The following is a 14,417-nucleotide window of genomic DNA, read 5'->3' as shown; positions in this document are numbered from 1 at the left end:
TGTCGGATGGTGGCCAGGTCCGAGTAGAGTAAGTGCTGAGCCCCTGAGGGATACAGCCTCAGTCCACTCAGGGGAGCTTGGCCTGCAATGGGCTGTGTAGATCAGGCTGGTCTCGAACTCACAGAGAGCCTCTGCTCTTTCCACCCTCAGGACTGGAGCTGAAGGGCCTACACACACAGAGTTGATAGGAGAAGCTCACCTGGCCCCGCTGGAGGCCTTGACCTTGAGTCTCATCTCCAGGGCTACAGAGCACATAGACACGCTGCTCATTGGCTGACTCTGAAATTGCTTTGGGCTTTGTGAGTTATATCCATGTATTTTCAGGGTTAAAAATGAAAACCCTGATGGGGGCTGGAGAGTTGGCTCAGCAGTTAAGGGCACTTGCTGCTCTTTCAGAGGACCTGAGTTTAGTTCCCAGGACCCACTCAGCAGGCTCATAACCAAGGATAACGCCAGCTCCCAAGAACCCAATACCCTCTCACTTTCCTCTGGAGTCTGAGGACACTTAAACACACACACACAGAGTCAATATCAATGAAGAAAATCTGATGTTTATTTAATTATGTTTTGTCTGTTTGTTTTTAGTGACAGGGTTTCTGCTGTGTAGCTCTGGATGTCCTGGAACTGCCTATGTAGACTAGGCTAGCTCTGAACTTTCAGAGTCCGGCCTGTTTCTGTCTCCCAGCTGTTGGAATTAAAGCGCGTACAACAACAACCTGGCTTATGATAATTATTTGTTTTGGAGGCTTTTAGGCTGTGTTTATTGTTTGCATGTTTTTGTAGGCAAGGTCTCAAGTCTAGGTTGGCCTCAAATTCACTATGTAACAAATTCAATATGTAATTCACTATGAACGCTTCCTGATTCTCCTGCCTCAATGTCCTGAGTGTTGGGATTCTAGGTTTGGGTCCTGTGTAACTGTTAACTATTTATTTGTCATGCTTGGTTGTGGTATTTTTTTTGTTTTTTGTTTTTATTGTTGTTTGTTTGGTTGGTTTTTTTTTTTCTAGACAGGATTTCTCTGTGTAACAGCCTTGGCTGTCCTAGAGTTACTCTGTATACCAGCCGGGGCCTTGAACTCACAGAGATCTGCCTACTTCTGCCTCCCAAGGGCTGGGACTAAAGGCGTCCACCACCACCCCTGGAGGCTGTTTATGTTTTGAGACAAAATCTCACGATGTAACTCTTTGCTGGCCTAGAAGTCACAGACATCCCTCTGCCTCTGTCTCCTTAAAACTGAGGTTAAAAGCCAGGCTTGGTGGTGCACGCCTTTTGTCCCAGTCCTCGGGAGACAGAGGCAAGAGGATTGCTGTGAGTTCAAGACCAGCCTGGTCTAGAAAGGGAGTCCAGGACAGCTAAGGCTACACACAGAAACCCTGCCTCGATAAATCAAAAAAAAAAACAAAAAAACAAAAAAACAAAACTGAGGTTAAAGGCCTGTGTCACCATGCCTACATTATGTGCATGATTTTTATTTTATGTATTTATTTTTTAGCTGATTAGAACTCCTTTAATACAGGCATGGAAGATAATTTAGAAAATGGATCATGTGCATGATTTTTAAGAAAGATTTATTATTTATTTATATATTTATTATGTATATAGGGTTCTGCCTACATGTACACCTTCAGGCCAGAAGAGGGCATCAGATCATATTATATATGGTATGGACCACCATGTGGTTGCTGGGAATTGAACTCAGGACCTCTGGAAGAGAAGTCAGGGCACTTAACCTCTGAGCCATCTCTCTAGCCCTATATGCATGATTTTTAAAAAATTACATTTGTTCAGTTTAGAGAGATAGCTCACTGGTTAAGAGCACTGTCTGTTCTTCCAGAGGTCCTGAGTTCAATTCCCAAAAACCACATGGTGGCTCATAACCATACTGGGATCTGATGCCCTCTTTTGGCCTTCAGGTATACATGCAGTTAGTGCACTCATATATATAAAATAAATAAATAAATCTTTTAAAAATGTATTTATTTTTATTTTATGTGCATTATATGTCTGTGGGTGTCAGATTTTGGAGTTACAAACAGTTGTGAGCTGCCATGTGGGTGTTGGGAATTGAACCCGGGTCCTCCAAAAGAACAGTCAGTGCTTCCAATCACTGAGCCTTCTCTCCAGCCCATAAATAAATCTTTAAAAGGAGTGTTGGGATTATAGGTGTGCACAACCCTGGCTGGCCTATTGAGTTTTATTTACTCAGGTCAGAGGACAACTGGTCAACTTCCTCCCACCATAGGGATCCCAGAGATTGTACTTTGGTCACCAGTCTTGGTGGCAAGCACCTTTGGCTGCTGAGCCCTCTCACTGGCGCACACTTGTGATGTGATGGTACCTTGCATCTATCATTTAGTGGCACTGCCCACTGGACTATGTGGTGCCTCCCACGTGGCGGGACATTCCTCAGTTTCTTATTTTTTCATTTTGTTACATTTATTTCTATTGCCACTGTCACCAGAAAGTCTTCCAGAACTGGGAAACTGTCCAGCCCACCTGGTAGACACCCATTTGCCACAATCCCAATTTTTGTTGGAAAGCTTGAATTTTATCATTGGCAATAAAACATCAAAAGCATCAAGCCCTTCCTGAGAAAATGTTACCTTTATGCCCAAGGACTCTGGGAACAACAAGGATACATTTCAGCAGTTACTAAGCTCCTAGGGCATCGTTCCCAACCTTCCTAATGATGTGACCCTTCAATACAATTCTCATGATGTGTTGACCCCCAACTATAAAGTTACTTTCTTTCTTTTCTTTTTTCTTTCTTTCTTTCTTTTTCTTTCTTTTTTTTTTTTTTTTTGGTTTTTTGTTTGTTTTGCTTTGTTTTCTGAGACAGGGTTTCTCTGTGTAGCCTTGACTGTTCTGGACTCACTTTGTAGACCAGGCTGGTCTCTAACTCACAGCAATCCACCTGCCTCTGCCTCCTGAGTGCTGGGATTAAAGCCGTGAGCCACCACCGCCTGGCCTGAAGTTATTTTCATTGCTACTTCATAACTGTAATTTGCAACTGTTATGAATCATAACGTAAATATCTAATATACAAGATATCTGTGAAAGGGTCCTTCAACCCCAAAAGGACTGAGCCCTACAGGTTGAAAACATCATTTATTTATTTTTTATTTATGGTTTGTTTTTTTTTTGGTTTTTCGAGACAGGGTCTCTCTGTGTTAGCCTTGGCTGTCCTGGACTCACTTTGTAGACCAGGCTGGCCTCGAACTCACAGCGATCCACCCGCCTCTGCCTCCCGAGTGCTGGGATTAAAGGCGTGCACCACCACGCCCGGCTCTTATTTATGGTTTTTCTTTCTGGTAAAGTGTGCATGCTTATAATTCTAGCTAGCACTGGACAGGCAGGGGGAATCACTTAAAGTTTGGAATTTGATAGCAGCCTGGGCAGCACAGCAGGATCCCTTGTTGGGAAAAAGAAAAAAGGAAGAAAAGCTTAACTCACACCACACTCAGCCTTTAGTCCCAACCTGCGGAAGCAGGCGGATCTCTGGGAGTTCAAGGCCAGCCTGGTCTACAAAGCGAGTCCAGGACAGCCATGGCTAACACAGAGAGACCCTGTCTCGAACCGCCCCCCCCCCTGCCAAAAAAAAAAAAGAAAACAAACCGGGTGGTGGTGGCACACGCCTCTAATCCCAGCACTCAGGAGGCAGAGGTAGGTAGATATATGTGAGTTCGAGGACAGTCAGGAATCTGTAAAACAGAAAATTCCTTTCTTGAAAAAAACCAACCCCCCCAAAAAAACCAAACAAAAGCCAAAAGGAAGAAAATTGGGTGAAAGAAACGGGATGCCATGGAACATTTTAAGCGCATTTAAAGAGTAGTGTAAAAGAAAGAGCTTTAGCTTGGCAAAGTAATCAGAAATAAGACTTTGCGTTTTAGCCAGGTGTGGTGGCACACGCCTATAATCCCAGCACTTGGGAGGCAGAGGCAGGTGGATCACTGTGAGTTCGAGGCCAGCCTGGTCTACAAAGCGGGTCCAGGACAGCCAAGGCTACACAGAGAAACCCTGTCTCAAAAAACAAAAAACAAACAAACAAACAAAAGACTTTGCGTTTTGTTCACTCAGTCACAGGCAGGGAGCCTGAGGGAAAGGGCAGTAACTTGTCTGAAGCCACAGGAGAGGGGGATGGTAGAGCCATGAACTCAGAGTGTGTGTGTGGGGGGGCGGGTAGGAGATTTAAGCAAGGGTTTCCTACCTGTGTGGCTGAGTCAACAGCTGTTCCTGTGTGTACGCACCTCCCGGTGTGAGCTATAGGTAACGTCTAGTGAGTGCTGCTTACCCTTTGCACAATGTGCTAAGACCTCAACACGATCTTGTTTGATCTTGTTTGCTTTCGTGTGTCCTTTTCCTCCCCACCCCCCAAAACTGTCACCTTATGTAACTCAAGTGGCGCCTGAACTTGCTGTGTAGACTGGTCTGCAAGTCATGGAAGATCCTCCTGCCTCTGCTGCCCATGTACTGAGAGACAGGAGAACAATGCCGGATCAACGAGTCCTTTTTAAAATTCATTTATTGTGTGTGTGCGCGCCCGTTTGTATGTCGGAGGACAACTCTGTGGAGTTGGTTTTCCTTTTCCACCTTGTGGATCTGAGGATGGAACCCAGGTCGTCAAGGGTAAAGGAGGCGGCCTCCGTTACCTGCTGAGTCATGTCACTGGCTCCTTCAACGTTTATTCCTGTTACACAAACACAAAACGATTTCCCCCCAATGCCAAGCAAAGCAAGTGGAAGGAATGACGAGTGGACGAACGAACGAATGAATGGTCGGAGGAGCGCGCTCCATAAGGCAAGGGATTCATGGGTCTCTCCATTGGAGGAGGTTCCAGGGTCGATCTCGGGTGGCCACCGCGCAGCTAAGACGTCCGGACCCCACCTTGCAGACCCGAGGTGTGTGGCCAGTTCCAACCGCACGCCCTCGTCGGGTGCCGCTGCCCTCCGCGCGTTGCCAGCGGAAGGGTCGCCAGCCGGGGCGCACGCCCACCTGTCGCGCGCAGGCGCAGAACACCGCCTGCTCTCCCGCGGCGCGGCCAGTGCGCAGGCGCGGCGGCCGCTGCGAGTGTATCTGTGCGGCGAGAAGATGGCGGCGACGGGGGACGCGGCGTGAGGAGCCAGAGCAGCGCGGAGCCTCATTGAGACGGGCGGCCATGGCCCTCCACAATCCGCAGGTAACGCGGGCCTCGTCCAGGGAGGGAGGTCTGGGCCTCGGGACTGCCTCGGGGTGGCGGGCGCGAGGTGCGCGGCGAGCGGGCGGTGGGGGAGGCGCCGGCACGCTGCCGGCCTAGGCCCGCGCCGCGCCCCTTAGTGCCGCGCTTCCCAGCGTCCGAGGCCGCCCGAACTGCCCCGAGAGCGCCCGAGCTTGCCCGAGAGCGCCCGAGCCTCCCCGAGAGTGCTCGAGGCCGCAGGGAAGGCCTCCGCGTGCCGGGCCAGCAGCCGCCGAGTCCCGGGCGACGCTCTCTGGCTGCTGGTGTGGTGCTGCGGAGCGGAGGGGTCCCGGCCTTCGCCTAAGGGATTCTGTAGCAAAGAAAACTGGGAACCACTGGGGCAGCACACTCTGTCTCGTCCGGGACTGACACCTTTTGCACGGAGTGGTCTGAGTCCCGGCTGCGTCCGGGCCCCGCTCGGTGCCGGAGCTGCCCCTGCAGAGGCCCTGATAAGCCGCACTTAGGAGAAGTGAGAAGTCAGCACGTGGTGCTGCTCCTCAGGGCTGCCTTAGCCTTGGCGTTTGCCGAGGTCTCAGCCCTAGGCTAGAACTTGTCTTCTTTTATAACCATCTCTTGATATTTTCCTGCCAGACTGAAGGGTGCGTGGGTTCATGTACAAACAGGCGAGGTCGATCTGGTTAGATCACTTTTGAAGAAGTCTTTATATTTTGGGAGAGGGTCTTTCTCTGTAGTCCAGGCTGGTTTCTAACTTGAGGTTTCTTATGTTTCAACCTGATGGGTTGCAGGCATGAGCCACCACGTGCTTTTTTGAAGGGTTTTTCTAATAACAGTTGCAATGAAGGCATGGTGTGAGATTTAAACCTCGAACCCTTTGTAAGGAAAGGTTTGACCCTAGGAGACACTGCTGTCCCATTAAATATGTGATGTTTCATAGAACAAGTCAGAACTTTGCCTGTTTGACCTTTCTCTTCCTTTTGTGAACTTACTTTTGTAGTTGGTGTAGTACTCTGCAGTAGAAAGGCAATTCGTAATTGTTGAATATATTTTTTTTTGGACAAATATGTCATTCCGAGTTTTTATTAGTTTAAAAAATAAGTTTTAGACAGGTCTTCATTATACAACTGTCTGGCTCGGAATTCAGACAACTACCTGTTCTGCCTCCAAGGTGCTGGGGATTCACTGGTGATTGGGGCATTCAACACCACCTCTGGCTCTATTCAGACCTTTTTTAAAAAAATGTGAATAAACGCTTTGCTTCATGTATGTGTGTTCCTGGTACCAATTGAAGCGAGAAGGGCTTTGGATGTCCTGGATCTGGAGTTAGGATGGCAGTCAGCCTCCTTAGGTGTGCTTTGCAATGGAGTTCTCTGCAAGAGCAACTGCTTTAAAACCTGGAGCAGCTGTCCAGCCTCTCCTCAGAGATTTTAGCTTCTTGCTCAACTCAAGTACACCTGTAATCCCAGCACTCGGAAGGCAGAAGCAGGTGGATCTCTTGAGTTAGAGGACAGTCTGGTCTACAAAGCAGGATGGCCAAGGCTACACAAAAAACCCCTGTATCAAAAAACAAACAAGAAAGCCAAGCGGTGGTGTAAATTATGCTTAAGTATGCTTTTTTCATTTCAAAATTAAAAAAAAAAAAGTCACACACACAAAAAGCAATTTACATTCATGCTCAGTTCAGAATGAACCCTACAGACTAATTCCAAAGATAAAAAAGGTAGTCAATTAGGTTTTTTGTTTGTTTGTGACAGTTTCATTGTGTACCTCTGGCTGTCCTGGAACTCTTCTTGTTTTTATTATTATTTATTTATTTTATTTATTTTTTGGTTTTTCAAGACTGGGTTTCTCTGGGTAGCCTTGGCTGTCCTGGACTCACTTTGTAGGCCAGGCTGGCCTCTTACTCACAGAGATCCACTTGCCTCTCCCTCCCGAGTGCTGGGATTAAAGGCGTGCACCACCACACCTGGCCCTGGCATTTGAGTTTTGCTGGATGTGACAGCTTGTGCATATCTTTTGGGGGTAGCCTGGAGATGCTCACTAAACATATATGTTAGCAGTGCCTTTGGTTAGCTGATGGTAGAAGTGGGGAAAGGTGATAGTTTGAGTCCTGTTTTATTTATTTATTTACTTATTTATTATTAATTTATTCATATTGCATCTCAATGGTTAGAATCCTGTTTTATTTTTAAAAGAAGAGTAGTGCAAGGTGGGGCACACCTGTAACCTCCACATGGCAGGAGGATCAGCAGTCTAAGGTCAATCAACCCCAGGCTACATAGCAACTTCTGGGCCAACTGGGCTGCCCTTCCTCCTCTGTGCACATACACAAAGAAAAGACAGGATTTCATTATTGGATCTGCTTTGAGTTGTTCTGAGTATTTTAACATTTAATTAGTTCATTCATTCATGAAATGTTGGCAGTTTACCATGTGCTGGCCTCCATGATGTGCATACTGGGTGGTTTTGTTCTGATTTGTTTTTGGAGACAGGGTCACAATGAAGTCCAGGTTAGCCTAAAGCTCAGTTTTCCTGCCTCAGGCTCTCAGGGACTGGGATATTGTGGGAAGCCTCCATAGTCTAGTACTGTAGGTTTTTGGTGAAGTAACTGCTACAGGTTAACAGTTAAGGGTCATTTGTCAGTGGACTTATCGAGGTTACAAGTTAACTCACTCATATAGATTGTAGCCATTTCCATGTTTGGACTCTGTATTTGAACCCCGTTCTGTGGATTGAAGGGCAGAGGTAAACTTGGAAACACTCTGGGTGCAGGTTGTCCTATCCACCAGCTGAACCAGTTTAGAGGAGCTCTCACCTGAAGTCTAAGTGGGTCTGGTATGTGTGCTGTCAGAACTGGCTCAGTGAGCTGAGCGGATTAATTTGAAGCTACCAGTTTGCCTTATACTTGAAAAGTTTGTGTTGAGTCCACAGCAGTGTTTCTATGCCCGGGTTAGGTAGCATGCTGTTGTTTTCTGTTATTCTTTACACAGACCCCAACATTTTACATGCTGAGATTTTTGGGTGCAGTTTTTAGCACATGACATAGTGTTACACTGTCTTAGAAGTGCATTTGTTGCTGTTGGGTTTTTGTTTTGTTTTGTTTTGAGACAGGGTTTCTCTGTGTAGCCTTGGTTGTCCTGTACTCACTTTGTTGACCAGGCTGGCCTCGAGCTCACAGAGATCCGCCTGCCTCTGCTTCCCGAGTGCTGGGATTAAAGGTGTGCGCCACCACGCCCGGCTGAAGGTATTTTTTTATGCAAAACAATAGTAAAACATTTCAGTCAATCCTGAGACTGTTTGCTGTGAGAAGTCCAGGAGCTGGTAGTTCCCTTGAGTGCTAATTGCTGTTTAGGGACTCACCCTCCCGCCCTTTTAACTCACCTTGTTGGGAACTCAGCACCAAAAGCCAGTGACTGAGTGGACAGATTGCACATTAGGTATTTTGGTTTATGTTAGGTGGAGGCATCATGATTTGAACATGGTGCACACAGGAAAATTGAAAGGGGAAAGGTGATATCATTTGGTGACTGCCCCTGAGGCTAGATTGTCTAGACTAGGGGAAGGCTGTCACCTTCTCAGCTTCACTAGGACGAGGTGTATCACGTTGATGTAGTTTTGCAGATTGTGGGTGTGTAAGGACTTCTGAGCAATGGATCAAGTTTTGAGGGTGCACTGGATGGGGCTGGAAGACGTGTCTCATTGATAATTTACCAAAGTGCAGGAAATGGGTAGCAGAGCTTGCCTTTGAGTTTGTAATTACGCTACAGCAGTGCAGTTACTGGCACACATGAAGGGCCACTGTCACAGAGCAGACATACGCGGCGGCAGTGGGATTTGCTGGCCATGGGATGTTGGATTAGTGTCATTTGTCTCTTAGTGCCACTTCAGCAGGGAACTACTCATTTCTAAGACTTGTGTGTGCTTGGACTGCAGTTTTTCTGTCTGTGGAAGTGATCTCTCAAAAAGGCCTTGTGTGACCATCCTGTCTCAGCAGACTGGATTAAGAGCTAGTGTTGGGGGCTGGACAGATTGCTCTGGGGTTAGAGCACTTGCTGCTCTTGCAGGAAACCTGGATTTGATCCCACATGGTGTCCAGTCCCAGAGTATTTGGTCCCTTTTTCTGGCATTCTCAGGCACTGAATGCACAGGCTATCCAAACATACATGCAAGCAAACACCCATATTCATAAAACGAAAGGAAGAAAGAAAAGAACAAGTAATTATTGGAGCAAACTTGGTGGTGCACCTCTTACCCCAGTACATGGGAGGCTGAGCATGGTTGGTAGTTTGAGGCCAGCCTGGGCTACATAGTAAAATCCTGTCTGAAGAAGAAACCAAAATGAACTTAAGTTGGAACATAAAGGTAGCCCACATGGCAAGGTGATTTATAGTGAGTGGGGCTTTTCAGATTATTGCTGCTCAAGTACTGGCTCCCCCCCCCCCCAGACAGGGTTTCTCTGTGTAGCCTTGGCTGTCCTGGACTTGCTTTGTAGACCAGGCTGGCATCAAACTCAGCGATCTGTCTTCCTCTGCCTCCCTGAGTGCTATTTATTTTGTTAGTATGGAAAGAAAACTCTCTGGCTTGATGCTGCGCTTCTCCTAGGAAGTGAGAAGCATCTCCTTCCTGCTCTGCCCTCTCAGCTGCTGCAGCAGCTCAGTTACTCTGCTGGGACCAGGGCAGGCCTGGCTGGGACAGCCAGGGGGATTGGAACTGCTATCAGAAGGGCTTCTTCCTGGAGCTTGTCTTTCATTCTTTTTTATTTTATTTTTGAAGACAGGGTTTCCTTATTTTTTGTTTTGTTGTTGTTTGTTTGTTTGTTTTCTTGCTTTTTCAAGACAGGGTTTCTCTGTAGCCTCAGCTGTCCTAGACTTCCTTTGTAGACCAGGCTGGCCTTAAACTCACAGAGATCTGCCTGCCTCTGCCTCCTGTGTGCTGGGATTAAAGGTGTGAGCCACCACGCCCAGCCCTTGCCTTTCATTCTTACCAGAGAACTGAGAGTATGCACAGGAATACATGGAGTGAGGCTGCCTTCTCCCCTGTGTAGGTGCATGCCGTGTGTGTGTGTGTGTGTGTGTGTGTGTGTGTGTGTGTGTGTGTGTGCGCGCGCGCGCATGTGGAGACTAGAGAACCACACTTGAGTGTTTCTCTGTCTCAGTCCCCTGAGCTCTAGTTCCAGGTGGACTGGCTGGTAAGCCAAGTGTTTTTTACACACACACACACACACACACACCACCTAGCTTCAAAATGCCTTTTAAAAACTTTGTTGGGAGCTGGGCGTGGTGGCGTACGCCTTTAATCCCAGCACTCGGGAGGCAGAGGTAGGCAGATCGCTGTGAGTTCGAGGCCAGCCTGGTCTGCAAAGTGAGTCCAGGACGGCCAAGGCTACACAGAGAGACCCTGTCTCGAAAAACAAAAAACAAAAAAACAAAAACAAAAAAACTTTGTTGGGTGGTAGTGGTGCACATCTTTAATCCTAGCACTCAAGAGCCAGAGGCAAGTGGATCTCTGAGTTTGAGGCCAGCCTATCTGTCCAGGACAGCAAGCACTACACAACAAAGAAACCCTCTCTCTCTCTCTCAACTCTTTTTCCTGTGTATTGGTTCTAGACATGTTGGTAGCCCCTTGTTTCTTTTTTTCTGGCAGAGTTTGTGAGTGTGCACATGTATGCCAGTGTGCTCGTGACTTTAAATGTAGCTAAGGTTATCTTCAAACTTGCTATTTAGCCACATAGCCAAGAATGACTTTTGCACTTCCTGTTTCTACCTCTCCAGTGCTGAGATCACTGGAGTGTGCCACCGTGCTGGTGTATGGGATTCTGGGGATCCATAAGCATAGATCGTCAGTTGACATCTGAGTGTTCCATAAGAATGAAACTCAGGCAGGGTGTGGTGGTTCACGCCTTTAATCCCAACACTTGAGAGGCAGAGGCAGGCTATTGCTATGAGTTCGAGGCCCCCCCTGGTCTACAGAGTGAGTCCAGGACAGCCAAGGCTACAGAGAAACCCTGCCTCGAAACTCCCCCTCCCCCCCCCCCCAAAAAAAGAATGAAACTGAGTAAAGAAGTACAAAGCCTGTAACAATAGCCTTGCTATGGGCTGTGACCTGATTGAGGTGGAAAGAAGCTGCCTGGTCAAGAGTGTGTCCTGGCCGGGCGTGGTGGTGTACGCCTTTAATCCCAGCACTCGGGAGGCGGAGGCAGGTGGATCACTGTGAGTTCGAGGCCAGCCTGGTCTACAAAGTGAGTCCAGGATGGCCAAGGCTACACAGAGAAACCCTGTCTCGAAAAACCAAAAAAAAAAAAAAAGTGTATCCTGAGTCCGACCTTGGGCTTTTTGGTTGGGTGGGGATATGGTTGGTTCAGCTCTTGTGTTCATAGATAAAGAACTTGGAAGACTGAGGTCTTGCTGTGTCACAGCTGCTGGCCAGAAACCTGTGGCAAAGGATGTCTCCTGAGTGCTGTGATTAGAGGTGTACATCATGCCTTGCAAAATTCATTTTTATGTCTTAAAATACACAGGGTAAGGCTGAAGTAATATATGCAAGTCATAGACTTTGTCACCTAGATTGCCAAACAGCGTTTAATGGAATCCATTAGAAAACCTGTAATCACCTTTCGCAGATCTGTGGTTGGACTGCTGAGCTCTCACTAGCGCCTTTGCTAGGATGGAAGCCATCTGCCTTGACTTCTCACTTTCAGCTTTCAGCTGAGTGTTGTCAAGACCCGTTAGCTTATGGATTTATTGTATTCCAGCAGCTGTCAAGCTTTCTAGCATTTTCCTTCTTTTTGTCTTCTGCTGTATTAGGCAGCTTATCTCAGAGAAGTAAAGCCAGTGCATCTCTTAGGGTCTTCGTCTTATGTGGCTGAGGTGTGTTGGAGTGCATGTGTGGAAGCCAGAGGACAGTTCTATGGGGTCAGCATCCCCTCCCCCCAGCTCTAGCTGTCCTGGAACCCACTCTATGGACCAGGGTGGGCTTAAAGGCAGGAGTCACCACTGCCCAGCTCCTTCCACTTCTATGTGGGTTTCCAAAGTGGAGCCAAGGCCTTGGCTGCCTTTCCCAGGACTTAACATTAAAACATATACTTCTGTTCTCTTTACCTTCCACTAATTGTAGCCACAGGCCAAGGTGCAACATCTTCTCTTTTTGATGTGCCCATCAAAGCTGCGATGTAAGCAGAAGGGCTTGAAAATGAAGCTGATTCCAGATCCTGTGATAGCTGCCCATTCTAATCATCCCCCCAGTTATGAGTGTTTGCCTGCATGTGTTTGTGGACCAGAAAACTAACTGTATTCGATTCCCATGGAACTGGAGCTAGGTGGAGATGGCTTTGAGCCACCATTGTGGATGCTGGGAACCCTGGGTTCTTTGCCAGAGCAGCCAGGGCTTTTATCCAGTGATCTGAGCCCATCAGATCATATTGTAGATGGTTGTGAGCCACCATGTGGTTGCTGGGAATTGAACTCAGGACCTCTGGAAGAGCAGTCGGTGCTCTTAACTGCTGAGCCATCTCTCCACCCCCCCACCCCCCCACCCCTTTTTTTTTTTAAAGACAGAGTTTCTCCCTGTGTGCCTGAGGCTGTCCCAGAGCTCACTTTGTAGACCAAGCTGGCCTTGAACTCAGAGAGATCCACCTGCCTCTGCTTCCCAAGTGCTGGGATTAAAGGCGTGTATCACCATATCTGATTGACTTTTCTTTCTTTTTTTTTTTTTTTTTTTTTTGTTTGTTTTTTGTTTTTTGTTTTTTGAGACAGGGTTTCTCTGTGTATCCCTGGCTGTCCTAGACTCATTTTGTAGACCAGGCTGGCCTCGAACTCACATTGATCCACCTGCCTCTGCCTCCTGAGTGCTGGGATTAAAGGCGTGAGCCACCAGGCCTGGCGACTTTTCTTTTAAAGAGTAGTTTTAAGATCACAATAAAGACAGACTCCTTCTTTCAGTATTTTCTCTCTCTCTTTTTTTTTTTTTTTTTTTTTTGTTTTTTTTTTGTTTTTTGAGACAGGGTTTCTCTGTGTAGCCTTGGCTGCCCTGGACTCACTTTGTAGACCAGGCTGGCCTCGAACTCCGGCTTCCTTCAGTATTTTAAGTAATGATTTCCTTTAGATGGGTGCCAAGCCCATCTCTATTTAAGACCCAAATTAGGCTTCCTGGGTAGGAGTGATCATTGGATAGGAATTAGCTTTGAAGAGACGTTGCAGCGCTTGGGCACTGAGGTTTGTATGGTCCTACATGGGCCTATGTGGCCTGTGTTAGCTGCCATACACTGTTATCACCGTTCCACACACATCACACGAGAGACAGGTTCTAGGTCAGGGGGGCGATAAGTCTGGTTAGGGACATAGAAGCAGGGCTTGGTCTTCTAGTCTGAGTTTTTCTACTTTTTAGAATGTGGGGATCTGGAACTGGGGGAAGGGAGCATGGGAGGAAGGGAGAGTGGTGACTCAGCCCATGCAGAATCCATTGGACTCTGAAGAGCAGACTCAGGGTGCAGGTCTAACTTCCTTCAGTGTAAAAGCCAGGAGACTTCTGTAAAGGAGGAGGAAGCAGTCACCACCCTCGCCTCCATCCATTTTGAGGCTTCACTAGAGTGCCAGGAGACCCCAGTAGATCAACACTGTGTGCAGTGGATCAGGACCGGTCCAGACTCTTTTTTGGTTTTTCGAGGCAGAGTTTCTCTGTGTAGCCTTGGCTGTCCTGGATTCGCTTTGTAGACCAGGCTGGCCTCGAACTCACAATGGTCCACCTGCCTCTGCCTCCCGAGTGCTGGGATTAAAGGTGTGCGCCACTACCGCCCAGCCTCAAGATTCTTCTTAGGAGCCATTTATGCTTCACTTGCCGTTCTCTGTGGGCCTCCAAAAGGCTTATCTCGACAGTCCCCACAGTAGACTTTGTAGAGGATACTAAGCCAGGGCCTGATGTCCACATAGAGACTTTCATGGTGACTCTCAAATGCAAGGTAGAATGAAGGAACGGATGAGATAAAGCTGGGCATGCTTGCAGGTGTTGTTAGTGTGTGGGTTGTTTTGATAACAGTACCTTTTAACTTTTACTTATAAAGCAAAGACATGCTATTTTGCGAGCTGCTTGTCCCCTGCAAAGAATATGGGGGGAATTTAAAGTAAAAATAAAGCTTTTCTTCGTGGATTCTTCATCTTCAGTTTGTCATTTGTATGCTTTTGGTCAAACATTTTTTGATTTGGTTTGGTTTGGTTTAGAGACAGGTTTTCTCTGAGTTAGCAGCCTAGGCAA

The 14,417-nt window shown here is 47.3% G+C and overlaps 1 protein-coding gene across 2 annotated transcripts in view; it reads left to right on the top strand.

Annotated features, from left to right (window-relative positions):
- Positions 1-4,558: 4,558 nt before the first annotated feature.
- Positions 4,559-14,417, top strand: part of USP10 (ubiquitin specific peptidase 10) — a 52,554-nt gene continuing 42,695 nt past the window's right edge. Inside the window, exon 1 of one of the 2 annotated variants that reach the window (XM_084757446.1) lies at positions 4,559-5,177. In XM_084757446.1, coding sequence (XP_084613572.1) covers positions 4,773-5,177 — 405 coding nt within the window. In that variant the 5' untranslated portion in view covers positions 4,559-4,772. The remainder of the gene's footprint in view (positions 5,178-14,417) is intronic. The other variant, XM_084757445.1, reaches the window with a different exon arrangement.

This window comes from Acomys minous, assembly GCF_964271855.1.
Source record: "Acomys minous genome assembly, chromosome: 14".
NCBI classification, from domain to species: Eukaryota; Metazoa; Chordata; class Mammalia; order Rodentia; family Muridae; genus Acomys; species Acomys minous.
Note: the sequence above shows the minus strand (reverse complement) of the source record. Positions and strands in the feature narration are given on the sequence as shown.